General features: G+C 34.3%; 1 protein-coding gene across 6 annotated transcripts in view; it reads right to left on the minus strand.

Annotated features, from left to right (window-relative positions):
* The window catches only part of Prkg1 (protein kinase cGMP-dependent 1), a 1,307,364-nt gene that overhangs the window by 803,204 nt on the left and 478,296 nt on the right, over window positions 1-25,864 (minus strand). For all 6 annotated transcript variants that reach the window (XM_013077205.3, XM_004858324.3, XM_087185544.1 and 3 more), the window contains one exon: window positions 16,405-16,518. In XM_013077205.3, coding sequence (XP_012932659.1) covers window positions 16,405-16,518 — 114 coding nt within the window. The remainder of the gene's footprint in view (window positions 1-16,404; window positions 16,519-25,864) is intronic.

The raw sequence follows: 25,864 nt of genomic DNA on the forward strand, positions 1-25,864 counted from the left end.
AACATCAAGTTCACAGCTATTTCACACCCATATTCCAAATACTCCAGTCACTAGTCTTGTCATTAACATTTTCAGCATTTATTCTAGATCCCAACAGAGTTATTTTAGCTATAATTTCATCATTCTATTTTCAAAACATGGTGAATGAAGGTCTGTGAAAGACTGTGCAGAACATACTAAGGATCAATTTTTAATTACAAACCTAAGTTATGTCAAGTATGAGGAAAGTTATACTTTGGAAAGGCCTAAACTGAAGAACACTCCTTACTGGTAAGAGAAGGCAGGAATTCTCTAAATGGCTATGAAATGAATGATTGAACACTTTTGGGAAGGAAATTTTATCTGAAGGTAACTTATGTGGGCTGTCGGTATCAGTTTATTAAGTTCATCTTAAAATCTGAAAACTTTCCTGAGTAACACACCACGTGGATGAACACATTTTTCCAAACATTAATAATTATTGAGCATCAATTTATAGGAGAAGCAGTGCAAATTTTGTCTTCCAAATACCATGAGTCTATGCCCCTTAAAAACTCCTCTGGAAGAGAAATCTAATGCCTACTTGACTAAAGCTCTGAGATGGTAATGATATAGTTGTAAATAACTCAAGCTTCCTAACATTTAATTAAAAAAATGGCTCTGAGCAATTAAAATCAATCAGCATAATCATTCCATAATTCCTAACTGCTAGTGACTCAAATGAGCAAAATGTCTAAGTCCTAAAACTGAATGCCAGAATGTCATCACAAAAATTGAGGAAAACCTAAAATTCAAGTTCTCTCAAGATGTGCCATGTCAACCATTACATAAACATTACTGCTGAACATATCTTTAGAAGACACTAACTCCTCCTCACTGTTTGCTATTCTAATCTAATCAGCCCTGTTAACACAGGGCATGCACAACAGATTCCAGTTCAAAATACTCAGGAGACACGAAACCAAAGTGTTGATGTCCTAATTGAAGTTATCAAGTTGTGAGGACCAAGGAGAATATAGGCATCAAGAGAAGAAAAAAATTTAATAACAACAAAAAAACTGGAAGACAGGGAGTGAGAAAAGGCCCATTAATAGTATCATACAAGTGGAAAGCTTAGAAAGAAAACGAAAATAAAACACAACATATGTAAAATAAAACTTTAAGAACAGAAACACATACCAACTACTATAAACACGTGATTAATGTTCAGAATTGAACACACAAGTAAAGAAATATGAGCCTACTTTTTTTTGGTGTGGGGATTGAACTCAGGAACTTGCACTGGCCAGGCAGGTGCAGTCCCAGCACCAAAGGCCAGAAAGAAAAAGAAAATGGTCTAAAATATTTGAAGTATTTCTTCTTGATAGTGGGGTAAAAATAATTTTAAAACCTTTGTATGTATTTTATGAACGTACTATTTTTATGATCATAAAATTAAGTTTTAAATAAATGTTAAATTCAAGTATTAAGAAGAAAGTCTACAAAAATATTACTATTGCTTTTTAAATTTTTATTTTATTTTTTGTTTATTTTTTGTTGTTGTTGCTTGGTTTTTTGAGACAGGTCTCTGTCTGTAGTTTAGGCTGGTCTTGAACTCACTGTGTAGTCCAGACTGGCCTCAAACTTGCAGAGATCCTCCTGCCTCAGCCTTCTGAGTGTTGGGATTACAGGTGTGCGGCACCCACCTGGCTATATTATCCTTTTTAAACTGTTTACCATTGCCCATGGCCTAGCTGTTCTAACTGAAAGCAAAAAGCACAAGCAGGAATAAATAAAAGATTACACCTTTCATTTAGTAGTTTCTTTTTAAATCTGAGATTATTAAGGTATCTTAATGTATTTAAGCAGAGCCCTCAAACACCTGGAGTTCATTTCCATTTTTAATTAGTCTTAAAACTACTTAGAGACAAAGGAAATTAATTTTGATGTCTAAGGTCTCGTCCATTTCAAATCTGTGTTTTAGAAGATATTTAGCATTTTGAAAGCTCTGCTTTTAGTAGTTTGATAGTCTTAATACTGCACTTATTACACTTTGGGCTCCACATAGATTTGGTCATTTTACATTGGTGAGAGTCCAATTTATTTTTTCAGCAGCTCTTTCTGCTTCATATTATGCCTAAGTTTTATGGATAATTTTTATTGGGTGTATGTCCTCAGCAAATTCCATTTAAATCAACTATATTTTACCTCAGAGTATTAAATGACAGTGAAAGGTAATGAATATGAATAATTATGAAAACCTGGGTAACTGTATTTCCAGGGAAACTAGGAATAACTAAGTTCAAACTGCACAAGAAGGGCTAAGAATTTGGCAAGAGGATAAGAAGATTGAATCTTTTTGGGGGACAGTTTTTACATTCTTAAGAAAATTGTGGCCAACTCCAGCATCTTTATTCAGAAAGAACATGAGGTATATACAGCAATTTAAAAAGACAAAAGAATTGGATGCCACAGTCTGGAACATCTAGTCTATGCTTTAAGATAATCTCTGCAGGTGTCAGTTGTTTGAAATACTACTTTTTAAAATAACTGACATTTTAAACACATGTCCAGGAGTCATCTACTGTATTCTTAATTTGCCCAAGAGCTTGTTAAACTTGGTGTCTTCTCAGATCTGTGCACACACACTATAAGAATATACAACCATTTCTTCTGGAAGTCCTGAGAAATTTTCCCAGAACAGAAGTGTTAACAAGAAAACTATCACAGTGAAGACCAATACCCTTCACTGCTGCATAGTCCAAAGTCGTGCTTCCAAGCAGAAGTACTGCACTGGAACGCTCAGCCTGTACAATCTAGTTGCTGCCCCCTATATCCTTACCTGTAGTTTGAGTTTGATGTTACAGTTTCTTTTCCTAGTGCATTGAAAGTATACATCTGAAGCAACTTCCTGAGGTAAGGACTAATGAAGGGTGGGATACTTCCATGCCTGGGATCCTTTCAGGAATCTCAGTCTGTACTTTTCTAACTGTGGGTTTCACACTGTGCTCTGGGTTCCTTAGTGGTACTTCTCAGGTTCTGCAAATAATGAAGGTCCCTATTACAATAAAAAATGTTTTTTGCTTTTATAGCATCAGCTGTGATAACAATAACTACAAAAGAACAGTATTTACTGAACAATTTGTACTCCAGGTTTTGCATCAAGCCCTCATAGATCCTTATTTAATCCTTGCCACAATCATAAAGAAAGCAGATCCTTACTATTTTAAAATTAAAGAAAATGAGACCTAGGAACATTATTTTCCCAAAGATGCAGAGATAGAGAGACAAAGAATGAGAACTCAGGCAATATGCTTCCAGAGCCTGAGCTCTTTATTTTGGCACACATCAATTTCTATCTCCTGACATCACCAGTCTAGAGCAGTCTAGAATGGGTTCTCTCTCCTTAAACAATCCCCTATTCCTCTAAGTCTTTCATTTGCCAAGAATTCTTTGTAGTCTACCCTTTCTCTCAAGCTATGTTAGAAATACAAAAATCACAGTGCCATTCCTCTTTACTCTCAGTGATATTCTCCAAGGTGTTTAGCAATACCTCACAAGAATTTGTTATAAGTCTAGGATATTCTTGATAAATGACCATGCAGATTTAAAATGTGATCTTCATCTATCAACTTCCAGAAACAGTACTTGAGATGATATAGTTCAGTGTCTCATTGGGAGCTTTCAAAGAAAGACAAACTCTGGAAATCCAGGAGTGCCATACTTTTAAGAAGTCCCTTGTGCTTCTAAAACTCAGTTGCTTCATCTGATTCCCATAGCTGGGGCCTATTGCAAAGATTAGCAATTCTATATATAGTATAATGGATAGTTGAGAGAGGATTACCATTGCTTAGATACTCAAAGCCACCTTGGATTCAGCTAGAGCAATGGTTTTCAAATTATATTACCTAACATGAATTTAAAAATACCAGAGAAGTACTTAATCCAGGAGAAGAATGAGAAGGAATGCAGAGTAAGGGGATATAAACCCACTACATAGTGTCCTGGAGGCTGCTCCCACACTCTGTATCCAGAGACTTCTCAGCAGCTTCAAACACTGAAGATTTCCATTAGAATTTACTTAGGAAATAAAACAAACAAAACCCGGTCTGGAAGATAGTTGCAACAACACTGTTTAATACCACTTAGAAAGCCATAGAGAGTACTTTTCTGTACTAAAAGTGAGGGGAATTATAGGGATGTAAAGTGTATGTGGATTAGTGGGTCAGATTATTTTTTTGTCCTTTAGAGAAAACAAGTAGTAAAGAATGCTCAGCTTTAGAGATGTGTTCAGTCACCCTAGATTCTCCCGCCTTTCTGAGAAGTCAATATTCACTTTCTACAATCTACTGTCATATTCACAGTGAACAGTCAACATTTAGGATCCCTGCAGAAAGTACCTGGCTCTCCTTCTTGCCCATACTTTTCCAGTGCCCCAGCCCTCAGATCGCTACAGATCTCCATTCCCAGGAATTCTCCATTTCATCCTCAGGTACTATGATATATGAATGTCTTTTCATCTTCTAATTATCAGAACCTAAGAGATACATAATCCACTGAGGATTACCTAGAGACTCACTATGAATTAAAACAAGGGCCACCAGTAGAAACTTCCCATCTACCGAATACTTTCTCTAGTGTGAGAAACTATAAGGACTAAATAAGGAATAAAAGGTATAATAAATAATGTGAAATAGGAAGAAAAGGGGCAAAGGGGAAGGGAAAGTGGGTGGGGTAGGGGAAAAGAAAGACGGAAATGGAATCAATATGAGAAAATGTAAAAATGGAAACAAAGTCTTTGTAAATAGGGAGGGGTGGAGGGGTTGAAGGGAGGGCAGGGGAATGGGGAAAAAATAAGAACCAAGAGAGATTATGTAAAGGTGCAAATTTCCAATAATAAAAAAAAGAAACTTCAAAGACCTCCACTTGGGGTCCAATGAATTGGATTTAACCTAGCAATGAGAAATACTTCACAAATTGAGAGATCATCAGCCAATTGTTTTTCTAAAAATACCTATCCACATTTGTTTTCATCTAATTCAAACTATCCATGGTTATGAAAGACAAAAATATAAAATCAATGAAATTTTCTCTTTGCTCTATTTTCCTACCACCCTCCTAGTTATCAGATTCAATAAGTCCAAAAGTGATTTTTATAAAAACACGATCCAGCAGCCCATGATTTTTAAATTTTTTTCTTTCCTTCTCAACCTGTTTTTCTTTTAATTTTACTTCTTACTATTTTTCAAAAGAATATGTTAACAGTCTTCTCAATGCTAGTACTCTTCTAAGGCTATATCATGCCTTCAGAGGAAAAAACAACTTTCCTTAATATTTACACTCAACAGCAATAAAGCATCAACAAAAACTATAATGTTGCCAATGTAATACTGACCACATAGTTTAGTGTCTAATTTTATTTTATATACTTCAATGAGGACAATTTGATGCATGTGAGAGTATGTACATGTGTGGTTGAGGATATAGATCAGTGGTCCTCAAACTTAGAAGCATCACTAGAAGGTTTCTTATACAAAGATCTGGGAAGCACTATCAAAATTTCTGATATTAAAGATTAGGGATGTCAGGGATTTGGCATTTCTAACAAATGTCTAGGTAATGCTGATGCAGCTGTTCTGGGGACTGCAATTTAAGAAACATTGGAGTAAGCCTATGAAGTGGTCTAATCAAGAGTTCACATTTTAGCTATGGCTGGTAGGTGCACTAAAGACATCATTAGGATGACACATGTGGTGAGAGAGAAGGAGCAAGAGCTTCAAATACTAGCACCTAAATTTACATCAGAGAGTCTGATTATGAGCTATACTATCAGACTCTATGATCATGGGCTGTATTTTCTCATCTCTCTAACCTACTAGATTAAAATATTTTGAGGATTACATTATACAATGTATGGATGACAGGTAATAAATTATAACTCATTGTAGTTGCGATTATAGTCAGTCCTCTTCAGGTTCTACATCTGCACATTCAACCACCTGCAAATCAGAAATATTGAAAAACCATTGCATTTGTATTGAATACATGGCTTTATGTTGTATTGTTATAAGTAATCTAGAGATGACTTAAGCATATGGAAGGATACACCATTTTATATGAGGGATGTAACATCTGTGCCCTGCGGATACCAAGTTACAACTGCTTTGAAATGCAGAGAAAGACCCAACTCAGAAAGAGAACTATAGGCCAATCTCACTAATGAACATAGATGCAAAAATCCTTAGTAAGATATTGGCAAACAGAATGCAGAAGATCATCAAGAAGATCATACACCCTGATCAAGTGGGATTCATCCCAGGGATGCAGGGATGGTTCAATATACACAAATCAATTAATGTAATACATTATATCAATAGAGCCAAGGACAAAAACCATATGATTATCTCCATAGACTCAGAAAAAGCATTTGACAAAATCCAACATGCATTTATGATAAAAACCCTACAAAAGATTGGAATAGATGGTCTCTACCTCAAACTGATAGAAGCCATCTATGAAAAACCAACAGCCAATATCATACTAAATGGTCAAAAACTGAAATCCTTCCCATTAAAATCAGGAACAAGACAAGGATGTCCACTATCACCACTCTTGTTCAACATAGTTCTGGAAACATTAGGCACGGCAATTAGACAAGAGAAAGAAATAAAAGGAATAAAGATAGGAAATGAAGAAGTCAAATTGTCATTATTTGCAGATGACATGATACTCTACATAGAAGACCCCAAGAACTCCACCAAAAGTCTTCTAGACTTAAAAACCAAATTCAGTCAAGTAGCTGGTTACAAGGTCAACACACAAAAATCAATGGCTTTCCTCTACACGAATGACACACTCACTGAGAGAGAAATAGGGCAAACAATTCCTTTCACAATAGCATCCAAAAAACTGAAATACCTAGGAATCATCCTAATGAAAGAAATCAAAGACCTCTTCTCTGAAAATTATGGCACTCTGAAAAGAGAGACTGAAGATGATATCAGAAAATGGACAGACATCCCCTGCTCCTGGGTAGGAAGGATTAATATAGTGAAAATGGCCATACTGCCAAAACTGCTATATAGATTTAATGGAATTCCAATTGAGATCCCAGCAGCATACTTCATAGACCTTGAGAAAACAATCCAAAAATTCATTTGGAGCAAGAAGAGACCCAGAATAACAAAAGCAATTCTAGGTAACAGAGACATGGCAGGGGGTATCACAATCCCCAACCTGCAACTATACTACAAAGCTACTGTGATAAAAACAGCATGGTACTGGCAAAGAAACAGGCTTGAGGACCAGTGGAACAGATTAGAAGATGCAGAAACAACGCCAGACACACTCAGCCATCTCATCTTCAACAAAGGAGCCAAACACCTTCACTGGAGGAAAGATAGCCTTTTTAATAAACGGTGCTGGAAAAATTGGGCTTCAACTTGCCAAAGATTAAAACTAGACCTGTATCTCTCACCATGAACTAAACTAAAATCAAAATGGATTAAAGATCTAAATATTAAAATAGAAACTCTGAACCAGTTGGAACAGAGGTTAGGTAGAACCCTTGAAGACATCGGTGTAGGAAAAGATTTTATGAACAAAACCTCAGTTGCCCGTGAACTAGCACAAACAATCAACAAAAGGGATCTCTTCTTATTAAAAAGCTTCTGCACAGCAAGAGAAACCACCAGCAGTGTGAAGAGACAAGCCACAATGTGGGAAAAAATCTTCACCTGCTCTTCCTCAGACAAAGGTCTACTATCTCGAATCTATAAAGAACTTAAAAAGATCAGACCTCCCAAATTTAAAGACCCAATCCAAACATGGGCATCTGAAATGAACAGACATTTCTCAGACAAAGAAGTAGAAATAGCAAATAAATACATGAAAAAATGTTCAACGTCACTGGTCATTCGAGAGATGCAAATGAAAACAACACTGAGATTCCACTTCACTCCAGAAGGAATGGCTGCTATCATGAAATCAACCAATAACAAATGCTGGCGGGGCTGTGGGGAAAGAGGAACCCTGCTCCACTGCTGGTGGGAGTGTAGACTGGTGCAACCACTGTGGAAATCAGTATAGAGATACCTCAAAGAACTAGGACTGGAAATCCCACTTGACCCCGCTATTCCACTGCTGGGGATCTTCCCCAAAGAATTAAAAGAATCATACCACAGTGATATATGTGCACCCATGTTCATAGCAGTGCAGTTTGTAATAGCTAAAACTTGGAAACAGCCCAAATGCCCATCAACTGGAGACTGGATAAAGAAAATGTGGTTTTTTTATAAAATGGAGTACTACTCAGCCATAAAAAATGAGAAATTAGAGACATTTATAGCTAAGTGGATCCACAGTGAGGCAATACTCTTAAGTGAAATAAATAGGACACAGATGTGTAAATACCAAATAGTTTCTCTGGTGTGAGAAACTGAAAGTGTAAATAAGGACTAAATGTATACTAGGTCATGTGAAATAGGAAGAAAAGGGGCAAAGGGGAAGGAAGTGGGAGGGCTAAGGGAAAGGATAGAAGGGAATGGGATTAATATGAGAAAATGGAAAAATAGTAACAAAATTTTTGTAAATAGGCAGGGCTGGAGGGGTTGAAGGGAGGGCTGGGCAAGGGTGAAAAACAACCAAGAGAGACTATGTAAAGGTGCAAATTTCCAATGATGAATGTCATTATATTGTATACCTAAAATGTACCAATTATTAGAATGAATACTCAATAATGTAAAATAGGAATAAAAGGTCCAAAGGAGTAGGGGTAGTGGGAGGCACAGGGGAAAGGAAAGAAGGGAAAGGAAAAAATGATGAGAAATGGAAAAAATGGAAATAAAGTCTTTGTAAATAGGGAAGGGTGGAGGGGGTGAAGGGAGGGCTAGGAATGGGGAAAAAATAACAACCAAGATGCATTATATAAAGGTACAATTCCCAATGAGAAATGTAATTGTGTTGTATACCTACTGTGTACCAATAAAAGAATTTAATTAAAAAAAAAAGAAAGAAAGAAAGAAATGTATCCAGACAACAAGGACATCCTATAAGAGTGGCCTCTCAGATTCACCACTAAATTGCTAAGGTTGGATTTCCTCAGTAGTCAGAGGAAATTCAAGGGGAAAATAAAGGCAAACTCATTTGTCACGACTCAAATTTTTCTTTGTTATATAATAAAAATTTATTTTCCTATTCTTCATGGTTTTTGAAGTGCTGTGTAAATTTTCATAATTGCTACTTTAAAGAAATTCCTTAAGAGATTTTATGAAGAAAATATATAGCTAGTTAGCAAGGTCTCAAATGTTGAAGCAAAAAGTTTTTTCTTATTAAACAATTAAAAGTATTTCAATGTGCCACAAAAACTAAATCTTGTCACTAATTTTGAGAGCTCATTAAGTCTCTACGTCTTAAACTATGACCCTCTCATCAATGTTATTGGATTCATCCTTTTGCAATAGATGCACATAATATGGATTGTGTTTAAGATTTTAAAAGTTTGAAAGATTGTATAGTTCCAATTTTAGTATAGTATAGTTCCAATTTTAGTATATCGTTCCAATTTTAGTGCTGCCGAAGTGAGCACTGAAAGACTGTAATGTGTGGTAAACTTTTTTGTGAAAGTGAAGTCCTCAGGCCAATAGTAGGTAGTTTTATAGATGAACTTGCACTTAAAAGGAAATGAACCTCTATAGAAAAAAGGTAAAAGTTGTGACAGCAGCAGCATAGCAATATCAGGCACATGGTCCTCTAGTTATATGATGTTGGAACAATTACTTAACTCTTCTAGGTCTTAGTTGCTTCAGCAATAGTATGAGGGAAACACCACCCTCTATTTCAAAACTCCGAGCCTAGTGCATTGCCTATAGCCCTCAACAGTTACCAGGTCTTGCTATTACTAATGAAGAACTCATTAGAAATTCATCACAATGTATGGACAGGAAAACTTCTGTTTTAGCAGATAATGCAGTATTGACTCACATTACTGCTTTGCTTTTTCTTCAAATAAGTTGAGTAAAATTGCTGCTTAGCAAATTCTTAAATACATGAAGATTGACTATGCCAAAAATTGAGCCAGCTTTACTATGTGTGGGAGTTTCTTAGGAGAAAGGTTGTTGTGGGAAACCTGCTATTTCTACAGGATTAACAAAATTGCTAAAAAAAATCAATCTTCTTTTCCCATTCATTAGATTTATCATTGAATGGTTCAAGATCTTTAAAAATAGTAATTTCCTATCAGTTAAATCTTAAATATTCTCTGGAGAGATAGAACTCTCAAAATGATCAATGATTGAGTAATTAAAGACAGAAGAAGAAAGTAATCTATCTAACATTAGGAAGGAATTAAATTTATGCCTTCCATTGACTGAGGGGGGTGACTTTTACCCAAGAAGCCCTACTGGCCTACTGTCCACTAGGCCAATTCACTGGATGTGAATGGTTTGGAAGCGGTTTCATATAAATCATAAATCAATTTGATTGTAATATCAAAGCTAGAGGGGGAAACCTTCACCGATAAAAGAAAAATGTATTTAATCAGTGTTCTCATCTCTGAAATTCACTTTTAATCGGTTTAATAAAGGAATGAGATTAAAGTATAGCTTCTGTGTGTATTCATTTGTGCATTTTCATCTGTCGTGTGGCATCATTTGTTGCCCTTTAATTGATCCTTTATTTAAAAAATTTATTCTCTGGTATTATATAATTGGATTTTAGGTTACTAATTTCACAGTATTCTTTAATAGGTAAATGCGATGAAAATTTTATAAAGATTATTTTCTAATTAACTCACTAAACAAGTGTACCTACTTCCCCGAGGTGTTGTCATAATACACTGCCTGGCTCATTGTCCAGGATAATAGGATTTCTCGGAAGTCAGGGGACTATTACTTCTGTAACCAGAGGCATGTTTCTAGTAATCTCCAGCCTAAATTTATTTTGTGTCTTTTCAGGATTCTCAGTAGAAAGACTGCATTAAACTGGGAAAAGGCAAAACAAGCATTTTTTTCATTTACCATTTACTCTCAAAGGCAGAACAGAAACTGTTGTTTTCACAGTTATCTCTTCTGCTGCTGCAGTGGGCCAGGGAGGATAACAACGTGTGGCTGCACGTGTTCATTAAAGCCAGGTAATAACTGCATGCACAGCAGTTGTTATGCTGACAGTGTTGCTTCATTTTCACAAGTGGCTGTACCGTTACCATCAATGGTGCGTTATGCAGTTCCATAATATTTTCTATGAAGTATCTGTTTATTTCTTAATTTATATCTTAAGGAATTTTCGGTCTGTAACTATGAAAAGTGCCTCAAAAAAATAAAAGTGCCTCATCTCTGATTCCTTTTCATTTGCAATAAAAAATTGCATTCATGCCTTTTGTTCCTCTACCAATAAAAAGTATGATATGTGTGTTTGGTGTATATAGCATAGATATTAGGTAGAGACACTATATTTATAGCACATAGAGTTATTAGAGGAAAAAGAGCTTAGTCCAATCTCAATACTTTTTTCCTATTCATCTTTTTTGGTTTTTGACAGTTGGCTAAGGTTGAATAATGTGATATTTGATACAGAAACACAAGGAAATGTATAAACCTTCTCACTGCAGACACCCAAACTTATTTTAAAAGCAAAACTAAACAGAAAAATCCAATTTTTAAACTTTGCTCTTAAAATGTCTATGACACTTATTAAAATATCCTAATTATTCAACTTCCCCTCTACTAACTTCTTAGGAAAGGTTAAGTATAAAACTTAGAAAGTATTCCAACTGAGGCAAGAAAAATATTTTTACAAGATGTTATTAAAGTCAATTTGCCTGATTTTTTTATAGTCTGTTTAGGCTTTGTTGTGTCAGTACTGATGTATTTTAAAACTGAGGAAGTTTTAAGTTCTTGTTATAAATAATCTAAGGTGAAATAATTCATATATTGCTCAAAGAACTTCACAAAATATCTATCACATAAAAAATGGATATACTTCTCAGATAGCTTTCTACAGTGATCATCATGACCTAGCATCGAGATGTTTTTCTACAAAGTACCTTATTTTAGTCTTGAGTTTTTAATTGGAATGAAATTAAATGTGGCCACTTGAATAATACATTACAAAGGTTTGGGATATGGTGAGCGGGAAACTCAATCTAAGATTAGCAAGACTTCAATTTAGTACCTTCAACAAAAATTCCTCAATTCATTTGTAACCTGGGGAGCAAAGAGGCACATATTAAGCCACATAAAGTGCCACACGTAATTTTAAGAACTGGTAGTAGTAAATCTAACAAAAACAAAACAATAGCATAAATGTTCTGCAAATTCACAAAAAGGTTGAATCCCTCTCTTATTATAAACTAAATGCCTTTGACTTTCTATTTTTAAATTTCCAGTAACTGCAACTGCTGGAAGAACCCTGAGCACAAACACAAGGTAAGAGGTCCAGGCTAAGTGCAAATTGATATTTATTTAATGGTGAGGGTAGGAAAAGTGAAATCACAACCGGGGAGGATATTTTAGGGAAATATGACAGTGACTGCTTATGGGTATGGGAACTGAGTACACAAAAAGGGTTGGTTGAACATGTGAAAGTTCCTGCTCCTAGCGGGTTTAAAAATGGCTAGTAAAACTCACACCCTAGAAGGTCAATGTATTTGAACAAAATGTGAGAAATTCAAACAAATGGGAGACGTTAATTATTAGGCACTGTGGAAACCAAGGATAACACCTGACTGTTTTATTTCCCATGGTATTCTACACATATTTATGATTGACCCAATACAATCTAAGTGACAATTTTAATATCATGGTTCATAAAAAACCTTGAGGCTATTGAAGCTATAAAAATGACCTCAAGACAGTTGTTAGATTTTTGTTTCCAATATAATGTTAATTTTATGTATTTCTACATCTTCATTCCTCAGCGGGAAATCAATGGTGTTGGTTTGTAACACAGGAGTTGACAATAAATAGATTGTCTATATTATACCATGATTTTTTTTTCTTTCCATATCACTATGGCTTTGATTTTTCAAATTACTTTTCCTGGTGTTATCAGACCTTCCTCCTAGTGCTATAAAAACTAGTGGTATATATTTATTTATTTTCAGAAGAATGACGATCTTTTTTTAAAAAAAAAAAAATTTTTTTTTGAAAGAGCCTGCTTCAAGCTGCTATGGTGCTTCTTTCAGCAGGATCATTATGAGCAAGTTTATCATATTTTATAGCATATGTTCATCTCTAGAGCTTTAAGACAATTACTTTTATATCCTAAGGTAGAAAAACCACAGTTGCTGTGATCATATTCATCATTAGGGAAGTTGCTAAAATTTATTCGTGGCCTGATACAATTTCAAAAAGTGCTGTCTTAAATAAGAAATAACTCATGTACATTGAAGGCTGCTGGCATGACACCTAGGATCTAGTTACTACCATGAGATTATAAACACATTAAAATGCTAAACAGCCTTCAGTCAGACCTAGGGAGAAAGAAAGAAGAACCACTAATATTTACAATAATGAAAAATAATGAGTATTGCTGCATTGACATAAAGAAGGATAAACTAGAGTCATTTGTAAGAAAATAGAAGCACCTTAAGACCATAATGCTAAGTGAAATAAAGCAAACATACAGCTTAAATATCACATAGTTTCTCTGAAAAGCCCAAAATACAAATTAAGAAAAATAAAAGATAATAGGAAACAGAGAGAGAGAGAGAGAGATTTGAATAGGAATGGGGACCAAGAGATGAAGGGAGTGAGAAGGGTAAGGAGGTAGAGAGAATTTTTAAAAAAAGAAATAAGATGTGTTATGTACATGTGCCAACTCCTCATGAGTAATACAATCATTTTGTACTGCATAGATGGACCAATTTTTCTTTTTTAATTTTAAAAGCTTGGAGTAAAGGACACAGGTCTTGGCACATATGAAAGAAAAAGACATGGATAGAAAAACCATTATGTAGGAAGGATATTCTACCTAGATTCCGACTATTATACCCAACTAAATGAATCTATTTTGAAAGATACAGCAAATGGCCCTCACTAGCAGGATGCCAGGGAAGAAATTAACAGGTTTATGTAATCCTGACTACTGAGAAGTTATTGGATCTATACAGTCCTATAAGTTTAAAGATGTTTAAAAATATCACATGAAAAAAGTAAAATATCATTAGAGGTTATATTCTGTAGTCATTTTGTACAAGTAGCATCTACAATAGAATCTAATCAGAATTATTGTGTTCAGGCTGAAGTTTTAATTTAAACCTACAGAAAAATGGTACTTAAGAGCCACAGTCACAAGTCCCATATCCCTGGATAGTTGAGAAGACCGGACAAAACTGTTCTAAACAATAATCATTATTCACAACTTATGGTTCTTATACAACATTCAGAAGAAACAATTCTCCTCATACATCAGTTCCTACTCATGCTCAAAACCTGTAAATGCAGAGATATATTTTCACACCATACACTCTAGCCTCTTTTCTCTATACAACCTCCAGATATTAAGCAAACGCTGTGAAGAAAAATGCACATGCATTCACACAGATATACTCTTCAGTGTCTCAGTCTGCATTAAAAATACCCATCATCACTCATTTCTTTTTACGATATGCTGACAGTGAAACAGGACTATAATTTGCATTCAACACTCAGCTTCTTCTTAGTAAATCAGATCCACAGTGTCCATTTAAATTCAGCAAACATAAGCCGTAAAGGTTAGTGAAGATGAACACCATTTTATAGAACCTGAATACTAAAAAGTGATCTTTATGAAGCAAAGCAACCAACTTCTGAAAAAAGTTGTATAAAATTCACTTAAGTAGACTATTAAAATATTGTTTTAATAAGAATTCACTATTCTTACAAATATAAGGTACAGTGATGCTACCAAATGTTGACCTTTGGAAAATTGACAGTTTCCATTAGATTACATGAATAGTCTATAAGGCTGAAATAGTTTAGAACAATAAATCATTATTCACAATTCTAAGAAAATCTGCTTTAGTCAGAATGTGACATTCTCTGCCTTGTTAGCTATAAAATAAATATATTTCCTTGAAAATTAAGCATAATAGTAAAATCTATTTAATGAAATCATTCTTTAGTCCATGTAAGGCACCTTAAAATATGTTAAAATTGTGGTAGATTCTGTTAAGGATCACTGGACCTCACTACTCCTTGACTCATAACTAAGTGATCACATGAGATAAGATAAAAAATGGCAGTACCAACCAATCAAAAAAATTCTTTTCCTTCCTGAGATCATGAATCAAATGCCAAGAAGGACTCCTCCAAAAAGAGCACCGGTACAATGTACAATATCCAACTAATGTCACAGTAATTCAAGGATATAATGGTGATTCGATAACAAGACATATAGGATAATTTCTGAAACTTTTAGATAATCATGCATTCTTGAGTTCTTTACCATCCATTTTTCAGTGTTGTGGTGCTAGTCATACATTGTACTTTTGGGAGGCAAAAAATATACATATATATACAAACAAACTGATCAGTGGGATCCAGACAAAACTAATTGATATTAATAATTTGTGATTTTGCCAGTAGCAGTTTTTTTAAACAGCAAAACCTAATCAAAGTATCTCATAATTGAAATAATCCATAAGATAATGTGTAAGAAAGATTTTTCAAATATGAAGATATGAAGTAGACAAGTCTGCCTATATATCCAATAAATATTGCATGGTTGGCTTTTGCATTCAGTTCTGTTTGTTGTAAAGTCATTATGTCCTTATACAGGAAGATTTTTTTAAACAATTTTTTTCTAACTATTGCAGCTGCTTTTACAAAATGACAAAAGTTGCAACAGAAATCATACATACACATACATGTAAAATTAGGGAAACAAGCCGCTTTATTGCCCGATTTAAAATAAACCCAATCAGTAGAAAAGTAAAATGCTATAATATACAGCTTGATGAGCAGCTGAAGACAAAAATATACTCAGATGCCATTTTAGAATTCAGGATTTATCTTACTCAGTGATGGTTGAATGAGATGAAGGACATTTCTCCTCTTACTTTTTCTAAAGCACTGAATCAACTAGTGTGATTTATGTGAGGACTATAATCTAGAATAGACATGTAAAAATTTCTTAAATATGATTCTGAGGCTTTGAGGGCTGAAAAAGCAAAGATCTTGCTCCTGGTTACTTCTAATTTATAAAATATGCCACGTAAATATCTTAATTATGAGACTTCTTGATTAAAGTGATAACTTTTGTAAGTCAGCAATAAAATGCAAATTATGCAGAACTGATTGTTAGCAATGCCTCTTTGGTAGGAAAACAAATACTGAAACTGTACTGCAAGGTAAAAATTAGAATTAGAATGTGAATTAATAAGGTTACAAAGATTAAATAAATACTTAACATCTATGTCTAGAGAAAGAAGATACTGAAAACATTTGGAAAATATGAAAGCAGTCTTACTCTTGACGGTCGCTGTCCGGGTACAGTTGTACAGGATGGCCAGCTCTCCAAATACTTTCCCGGGACCCATGGTGCACAGCTTCACGCCTTCTTTAGTGACTTCAACCTTCCCATCTACAAAAGACAGGGGAAGGCACATTATCTTAATTCTCTCCCATACTCCTTGTTGTTGTTGTTGTTGTTGTTGTTGTTTTTGCATTTTCATGATGAGATTTAAGAAACTTTAGACTTGTTTCTAAAAATGCAAGCTACCAATTAAAGAAAAGCTGTCACCAAAATACAGTGCAAAAAAAAGAGTAAAATATGTATGGTAAGAAGTCCCCCTTTTCCTCAAATTTATCATTAATAAGATTTGAAATGAGATTCAAAGAAAAGACCAGGAAAAGATGAAGACAAATATGTGAACATATGAAATTACTCTAAATGTAATATTAGTGAGCCATGGTAATTCCAATTTTAACACTTAAATCTGAAAGAAAACTTGTGTAAATTGATACATTTTCTATAGCACAGTTCATACTTGAGAATTCTCATTTTGAATAAGGTGGCTATTATGAAGAGGGAAATTACTTTGACCCTTGGGCATTATTTAATTGCAGCTCACAGTATCATTTTATTTGTAAACATCTTATCTAACTTAGGCAAGACTGTTTATTTGCTTCCCAGCCATGTAACACTGACTGTCAAGCAAAACAAACTATAAAGCTTAAGGGAAAAGAAAGAGGCATTAAGACTGCGTATGTTCCACAAAGAACTCAGAAAATAAAATGCTAAGGAAACAGCATACACTGGACATACCTTCTTGAATACAAGTAAGGAAAATAATATTCATGGGGAAATTGGGGGAAAATACATTTTTAATAAAGTCATAGCTATGCAGGCTAAAAATTCATTGTATCACCTAACACATCGAGGACAGAAATAAAGAGGCAACACAATCTATTGTAAATTCAACCCCCTTGCCTTACATTAATTAGTCCTCCAAATTACTTACCCACAGTCTACAGAAGAAAAGTCTAATGCTTGACTAAATAACTGGCTCCTGACAGAAAGGAACTAATGCTACTCAGTGTTTGCTAAACTTTAGGCTTCTTTCATTGAGGTCTAATTACTCCTTTGTGTGCTTGCTGTAATAGTTGGCTTTTTAAAAGTGCTAACTTTTAAAAAAGTGAATTGTATCAACTTAGTTTAATGCACACAATAGTATTTGTAAAAAACAGGTTTGGCTGTGAATTTTTAAAACCTGCTGAGGTAAAATATTACATATTAAAAACTTTAAAGTTTAATTCAGATTTCAATGATGCATGACCTAGCCTTCAGTGAATACTGCTATAACATGAAAGCCATTTCATCTAAATGGTATCAATGGAGAGAGAATTCTGCCCAGCAAACACACAATGTATTTACTACGTTTGAATTGTGTATGCATACTCCATCTTTGCCTGATGAAACTTTGTGCTGAGAACGAACAAACACAATAATTCAAAAGGCTTGGATAGATCTCCTTACACAGGTTTTGCTCACATATTCTTACTTCCTATGCTTTCTTCTTGACTGTATGAAGAAAACTCTTTCTCTTTAAAAGGCACATCAAAACCAGTCCAGAAAACTCATCTTTTCACCAGCTCCCAGTATCTTTCCATGGCATTCTCCCCTTCCTTCACTGGCAAGTCTATTTCCCTAGAAATCTCATCTGCCGCTCAAGAGTGAGACAGACCAGATATAACATGGTAGTGAAATACATCTGAAGTTCAACTGGGAATTGAGTTCTCTTAGCTGTTTTTTAAAAACCTTAAGACCTTGAGCAAGTTGCTTAATGTCCAAATGTCTGTTTCTTCATAAGTAAAATTAATAAAATATGAACACTTATTACATTGGATAATTGTTACAATTAAATGAGATAAAGCAAGTATAATGCTTAACACAGTATCTGGCACACAATAAATGCTCAATAAATGCTTTTTCTTTTTACTGCTATTATTTTTATTACATTTACTTGACATTTTTATGGAGGTACAAATTATTTAGATTACATTGGAGATAATTTTCCATCATCTATTTTAAAACCAATTGAGATTCAAGTAGGAAAATAGGTATTCTTTTTTTCTTCTTCTTCTTAATGTTGTCCCTTTATGGGGCATTGAGGAGAGAACTTTTGAATCCCAAGTGAATATTGGACCCAGTGAAGAAAATAGAAGCTTAAGAAACCACATTAACCTATCTAGAACAATGCCAAATCTTTCTACTCTTCCCTATTTGTCTATATGTACCCAAGATTTGATGTGATGTTGCTTCAGCTACTTCAGTCTTAAAGTGTAAGCTCCCAAGAATAACTCATTAACAACTTTCCAGTGTATTAAAACATTTTCTTGACCTAAAGCCCTAGCATTAATTATAAATAGAACGAAGAGAAAAATGAACAGTACTTAAAGAACTTGCATAAATAAATGATTTTGTACAAGTCTGCTTCTCTGTCTTTTTGGATTTTACATTTTACATTTTTAGTGGAAAGAAGCCCTCAAGCATAAAATCACTACTGAGGATCCTGCTGGATAGTTTGTAAGCTATGCCTTCTCAAACAATAACCAGCCTAAATAAAAGACAAGGAGGAACATCAAGACTGTTGTTTTAGTTCAGTAACTTTTTAAAGAAAATCTATGGACTTATCAAATCAGAAACGATTTACAGAATTCAGATATGGGAAGTTAAGAGTGTCCCTCTATGACCATGGGCACCACACTTAGTGCTTCTGCCACTTCCATCCCTGAAAAACTATACTCATGTAACATCTATCTATTTTAACTTAGGTACAATTAAACTTGTAATCAATTATGTTTCTTGTTCTTACATGACCATAAGCAGCTTATAGCCAGATCTATATGTAAGACTCTGGGGTTTAGAATTTAGGCCCAAACTCACTTCCAGCTTCCACTTATTTTCCTCATCTTGCTGTATTTTGGCTTTATTTTTCTCTCATACCTAGCTTATTTTTGTTGAAAAGATATGTACAAATTATATATATGGTAATTATTCATATATGTGTGAATAAGTATTACTGGTGATAGAAAGCTATATTGTATACTAGCTAGAATAGCTAAAAATTTTTAAAAGGATTTAGATTGTTCTTGAGTAATAGCAGTTTGTATATAAAATAGCCTTTCTAGTTCAAGTTAAACACTGGAAAGTTAGGACAGTCACAATAATCAAGGAAACATAAATGATCTGATAGCATATGATAAATAAAATGATTTTAAAAGCACTATATTTTTTAAATGACTAGAAATACCTAAATGGTAGAAAGAAACAGTGTTTGTAATTTGTTGCCATAAATCATAATTTGATTGCTTATCCTTTCTCATACCTGTTTTGTGGATGAGGATTAGTTTAGAGAGGAAGGAGAGACTGGGTGTAAAATGAAAGGTACACACAAGACATGAATGAGAGTTCTTTCAAAGATATTTAAAGGTGTCCTAATTTTCTAAGAGCTCAGTAAAATGAGTTATTATTATGAAATGTGAAATTGGTAAAGTTCATTTACTAGGCCACTCATCATCCATAAAGTAAAATTAAAAGTAATTTCAAATTTACAAATGATTGCCAAGTATGGACTGTGTGGTTCACTTAAGAAAACTAAGAATAAGGCAAGGCTATTGCACATACCAAAAGGCCCTAATCCTACCTCGCTGACTTCCTCCAATTATTAGGCAGTCATGAAACCACTCTCCTAGACAATTCCTTTATGAGTCAGTTTTTTACTTCTTTCTCATCCTGATGATACATCAGAGATTCATTTTAAATTTACTCCACTTGCATAGAATGTATGTATGCTTATTTTGGTGGGGAGGGGAGAGGCAAAAGGCAGCTAGGCTACATTTTTGACATGCTTTTGTCAGAGGTTTATACCAAACTTAGAACAGTCCAGCTTGGAAATTTTTATGTAATTATAATTTACTACTAATTTTAGGAATGAATATTGATGAATTTACTTTAGATCATCATTAGTTAATATGATTTCTATTTCCTCAAGACATAAAAGGAATCGATCAGTATTTGACTATTTTTAGACTTCAAATCTCAAATAATTTAGATTGCAAATCAAAGACTTTTAAACATTAGCAAGAAAGTCATATTCAGAACATTTTAGTAAAGTTCTAGACTTTTTCTATTTTCTCTGATGAAGCTCAATAGTTAGTAGAAGTCACTTGAAGAACGAATGAGAATCCCAAATGTGGTTAATCTCTAGATTCTACTTCTGCTCCTTTTATTTTTAAATGCAATACTCTATTGAGATTTTTATTATGCCCTTTTGCCACCACAGTTTTACTTAAGTAGGAAATGTAAAGAAACATTTAAATCATTTTAAGTTGGATTTTGCTAAATTTCTAGAGTTCTCAGCTCAAGAGATGTTGATACAGACACCTGAGAAGAGGTTCAAAGGATTATTTATAGTTTTTGCTCTTTCCCACTCCTGTCATTTATGTGAATAATTGAAAGATTTATCATAGTAACTTGAACATATTTTTAATTCTATTTCAAATACCATATGCCTATTTATGGCCTGGAATGGGCTGAGTCATAAGCCCTAAATCTTGTCACTGTGAGCAGCCATCTATCTGCTTTCTTGTTTTTGGTACCACTGTTCATGTATCACTCTTGGGAAATCCTACATGTTAAGAAGTCCACTAAACTTCATGTATACTTTTATCTACCTTTCATAACAATCAGTAGGTTCTACAAATAAGGAAAGGAACAGTTTATAAAGAGACCCCAAATCTCCTGATTTTATCTACCCTAATGGGTTTTCATTAATCTGTGATTTTGTGCAATAATGATTTTTATGACAATTAGAAACTAACTTAGAGATTTATTACTAACAGAAATAGAACAGTTGGAAATAACCTAATTAGAAACACCCTGCTTAGTTCCAACAATCTTGGTTGGAATATTGAGGACAACTTGACTGCTCATAAAGGGAAACAGATGTAATAACAAAGGTCCCCTCTAGATAAGACCCCCTGTATCTTTCCTCCTCTCATCTCTTTTTCTATATTTTCACAGTTTTATAGATTAAAGACTGTACTCTTTACACTGTGTTCTCTCAAAAGAGTATCTCTGTTGCTGGATTCAATAGGAACTTTCAATGTCCTGTTGGTGGTCCTGTGTCACCAGCATGGATATATTTCCTCTGGGAAATGAGGTGCATCTATGGATATGCTTTCTTACTGGATTAGAGGTTCTATCAGACCCGACTTGTCAAGTTAATCTAGATTGGAGGAGTTGTCACTTGGGGAAGAAAGCAGAAAGTGACAAGGCTGCTGTGGGGCTAACTAGAAGAACATGTCGTTCAATTCCCAGTGACAGACCATAAACTTAGATTTCTTTCCTAAGTCAGTAACTTGACATTTCTGTCTTCCTTAAGCCAGTATAAGAAAGGAAAGACAACTCCACTGTGAGATTTGGGTTTGTTCTTGAATTAAAGGAGTGTGTGTCAGTTCCTATTGGTTACCTATTTAAGACTGCTTTCCAATCTGAATAGATACAGTCTCTCTGGATCTGAACTCCTGCTTCTTAAATGGTGTGTTAACTTTTCACAGGACTAGTTCTGATGTCTGAAAATCATTTGTTGGTCTTTGAATAAAAGCTTGAGAGAAATGGCTGTATTTTAGTAGTACAAATTCCTTACAACATTTGCTTTTTACACTTTTAGTCAGCTATGTATATGGCTTATGAAGCTCTCATTAGACATTTGTATATAGTAAGGATTTTCCTGAACTATGTATGCCTTCATAGGGTTTTTATACTATTTTAGCTAAGACCAAGGTTCTCATTCAAAGAAGGCACTTTTCTTTGGTAATATCATAGCAATTATTTTTACAGGGAGCATAAAAGTACTGGCTTTCCAAATGCAAAAGAAGAGAATCTGAGGGGTAAGTTGAACTACATAAACAAAGACCTTTATTTCTCCTTCTCCAACTAGTCAAATCTGATCACCCTTCTGATCAAGATCACTATAAACACACTTGACACAATTTTCATTACCCTAAGTTACAACAGATGGAAAATATATTGATATAAAATAATCATCACAGTTATCCTGGTAATGCTAGAATGAAAAATATAAATGAGCTATCCCGAACTAAAAATCTTAGAGACAGAGAGAGAGCATATACATAAAGGTATCTGAACTTCACTTCTTTTTTGTTTCTTCTTTTTTTTCTAATTCATAAGGCATACATGTATACCCACAAAGAAAAACCTCTATGAGGGAAATGGGATTTTAAGCAATTTAGATATTTGGATGTAAAGAACAATCTGAACAATTGGAATGAAAGTCTGGAATGAGGAGCTTATATTGCGGCATTTCAGTTCTTAGAGATATTTAGGGAAAAGAAAATACAACAATTCTATTATAGATGAGTCAACCATTTATCTGACAATGGACAAGATTCTGGAAGGATTTCACAATGTCCTTCTCCAGTAGCATGATTCTATATTTTTCTATATATTATGCTTTGAAATAGCACTTTCAAGTATACAGAAAGAACTAAATCAGTGTTTATATAATGAGTTGAATTTCCAATAATCAGAAAACTAAAGATGGGCCAAAGATATGCAAACATAGAAAAGGAAACAGAAGTAGACTACTCATTCCCTGTAAATGACAGTTGAATAGATAATTTGTCTTAATTAAGTCAAGTTTATTCAACCTAACTCCAGTAATGTATAATGCACTTTTGCTCTCTTATTTCTATAACACATGATTAATTTCAATTAGTCTAAACAATGAATGGCTATTTCTGTAGTTCCTCACAGGAAAATAGCAAGAGTAGTACTGCCACTGTCAGATTTGTTGCAGTTATCACGTAACTTTTGTTTTTCTTATTGTTTTAATATTAACCCTAGGAGAATTTATGATATAATGAAATGGTTCTCAACTAGGGACAACATTGCCTCCTAGGTGACATTTGGCAATGCCTGGAGATATTAATAATCATCACAACTGGCCGATCTATCATCCAGAGGCCAAGAATGCTGAACACTCTACAGTACCTAGGATAACATCATCACAAAACAGAATTACTGAGTCCCAAAAGTCAGTACTGCTGGAGATAACAAATTCTGGTGTACAGTAAATCCGGGAATACACAAAAACCTTAAGTTTAAAGTGAAGCATTTAACTTCCATTATTTTTCATTTTAACCTACACCAGATGTAAGTTAGAAGTTACATGAAAGAGTAACACCAAGTTGCAATATTTAAGTAACCATGAAATAAATAAATAAAGCCCCAAAAGTTACTTTATTCAATAATTTTCTCCAGCAGATGTCACCTGAAATAGAATGAATTTTATTTCCAAATAAAACTTATAAAATAACTTCCTGATATTAGAAATGTCATCCTTTCCCCAAACATCTTCAGAGTTTCAGAACCTGCTAGACCACTGAGATCTTAAATAAATTATTTCAATCTCTAAGCCTCGATTACCTCACTAAAGATTTGGAATAATGGTGTCTATTTCATAAGGTTATGAGAACTAAACTATATAAACAAGACAACAAATAAATAGGTTAAGAATAGTTTTAAAAGAAAAAAGTTCTTTTTTTTTATAGAAAAAATAGTGTGGAAGGCACTTCTAAGGAGGAAAAGGCAGGTCCCAAAGTCATGGATCATAAAATTCAGGAATGGAAAAGAGCAGAGTGGTAAAAGGGCAGAGACAGTGAAGGGAGACGTAAAATGGACAAGAAGCTGGAAAAGGAACTAGTGGGAAAGTCTCCTGTTGCCAATGCTGAAGGCCATTCAGTAAAAGAGATATCTAATGTGCAATATTTAGTTACCTGCTACCAGAACAAATGCCCTATCCCTCTCTTCAAATTTTAGTAATTTGCAGGGCCAGGGATTTAGCTCAGTGGCACCACAACTGCCTTGCAAGCACAAGGTCCCGAGTTTGATTCCTGATACTGGAAAAAAATTTAAAAATAAAAATTTTAGTAATTTACTTCACAATAATTTTTTGTGCAAATGGTTTGAGGGAAGATGAGGGCTTGAGGGAAGATCCACTGCTTGGATATGTGAAAGAACAGAAAGGCTAGCATGTGAAGAATTACTGACAGTGGAAGTTGGAGAGCAGAAGATTTGGAGTAATTATGTAACTAGTGTCTTATGAGAAATTAAGGGCTCAGGAATTTGCAGATATTTTAGAGGAAAAGCACCATGCTTTTCACAAGATGTCAAATGAGCACTTAATCTAATTTCACCTAAATTTCAAGTCTATTAGAAAAGTGAGTACTGTCAATAAGGGTATGTTTCTTCAAAGATTATGACTTCTTTTCCTAGGTCCATTTGACACATTTACTTGGTTTCCTAATGGCTCTTAAGAGGCAGAAAAGAAAGTTTTGAAGTTAGAAGTTCTAAGCTGCTCCTCACTGCTCTTGGACTCACTGGACATGTAACCCTCGGGTTGGGTTCTGCAGTAGGACAGTGAAGGTAATAACTATGGCTTCATCAAATTAACATATAAATGAACCACATGTAAAAGAGCCTAGTGTGTGACAAAGCTTTCCATAAATATTAGTACACTAATTGAGGGGGCAAGCATTTAATTCCTACAGTGTGTGGTTGCAAACAGTAAGGGGCCAGGAAATACCTATTGGGGAGTAAATTGGAATATTAATTAAAATGACCACCCCTGCGATCATATCGGTATGAAGCCTCACCACTGCATTTTATTTACATTACGTATATAGTCCAGAAGAAGAAAGGCAATAATTAGAAGTGTCAATTTCCCACTTCACTTATTGAAAGTATTTCTATACCATAGCTTACTTTGCACATATTATACTGTACTATAACTTTCACAGTGGTAAAGTACACTTTTTACTATGAAAACTTTTATTTGACAATTTAAAATTTCTGCACTTGCAGTGATATATGTATTTTTCCCCTTTATCTGGGGTTAGGATTCTCTAGAGTGTTCAACAAACACTTTTCTACCTTTCCATTTTTAAAAGAAAGCAGAAAAGCAGAAAGCGAGAAAGAAAGAGCTAGAAAGACAAAACAAATAAAAATGTAACCCACAAAATACTCTGAAAATCTATAAAATGATGAAAAAGAATGCCTTTGAATTTATTAACTCAAAAGTAGTTGTACAAATGGATTGGATCAGGCTGGGGATTAGTCTACTTGGTTTGAAATTTATTACACATACAGAGAATGATCATATTTATCCTCTGGTACCACTGCAGAAAGAATGAGGAGTTAGAGAACTATTTTAACAGAAACTAAAGGTGGAAGAAAACTGGTGAACATCTGTCTAGTTGGTAAACAAAATTTTAGGGAGAATCAATGTAGAGAGTCCCATTAACTGATAAATGAATAAACAAAATGTAGAATATTATCCAGTTATAGTCAGGAATGAAATACTGATATATCTACAATGTGAATAAACCTTGAACACATATTA

This window comes from Heterocephalus glaber, unplaced genomic scaffold (genome assembly GCF_053883595.1).
Source record: "Heterocephalus glaber isolate CG9 unplaced genomic scaffold, H.glaber_assembly_v1.0 deba00001497, whole genome shotgun sequence".
Lineage (NCBI taxonomy): Eukaryota > Metazoa > Chordata > Mammalia > Rodentia > Bathyergidae > Heterocephalus > Heterocephalus glaber.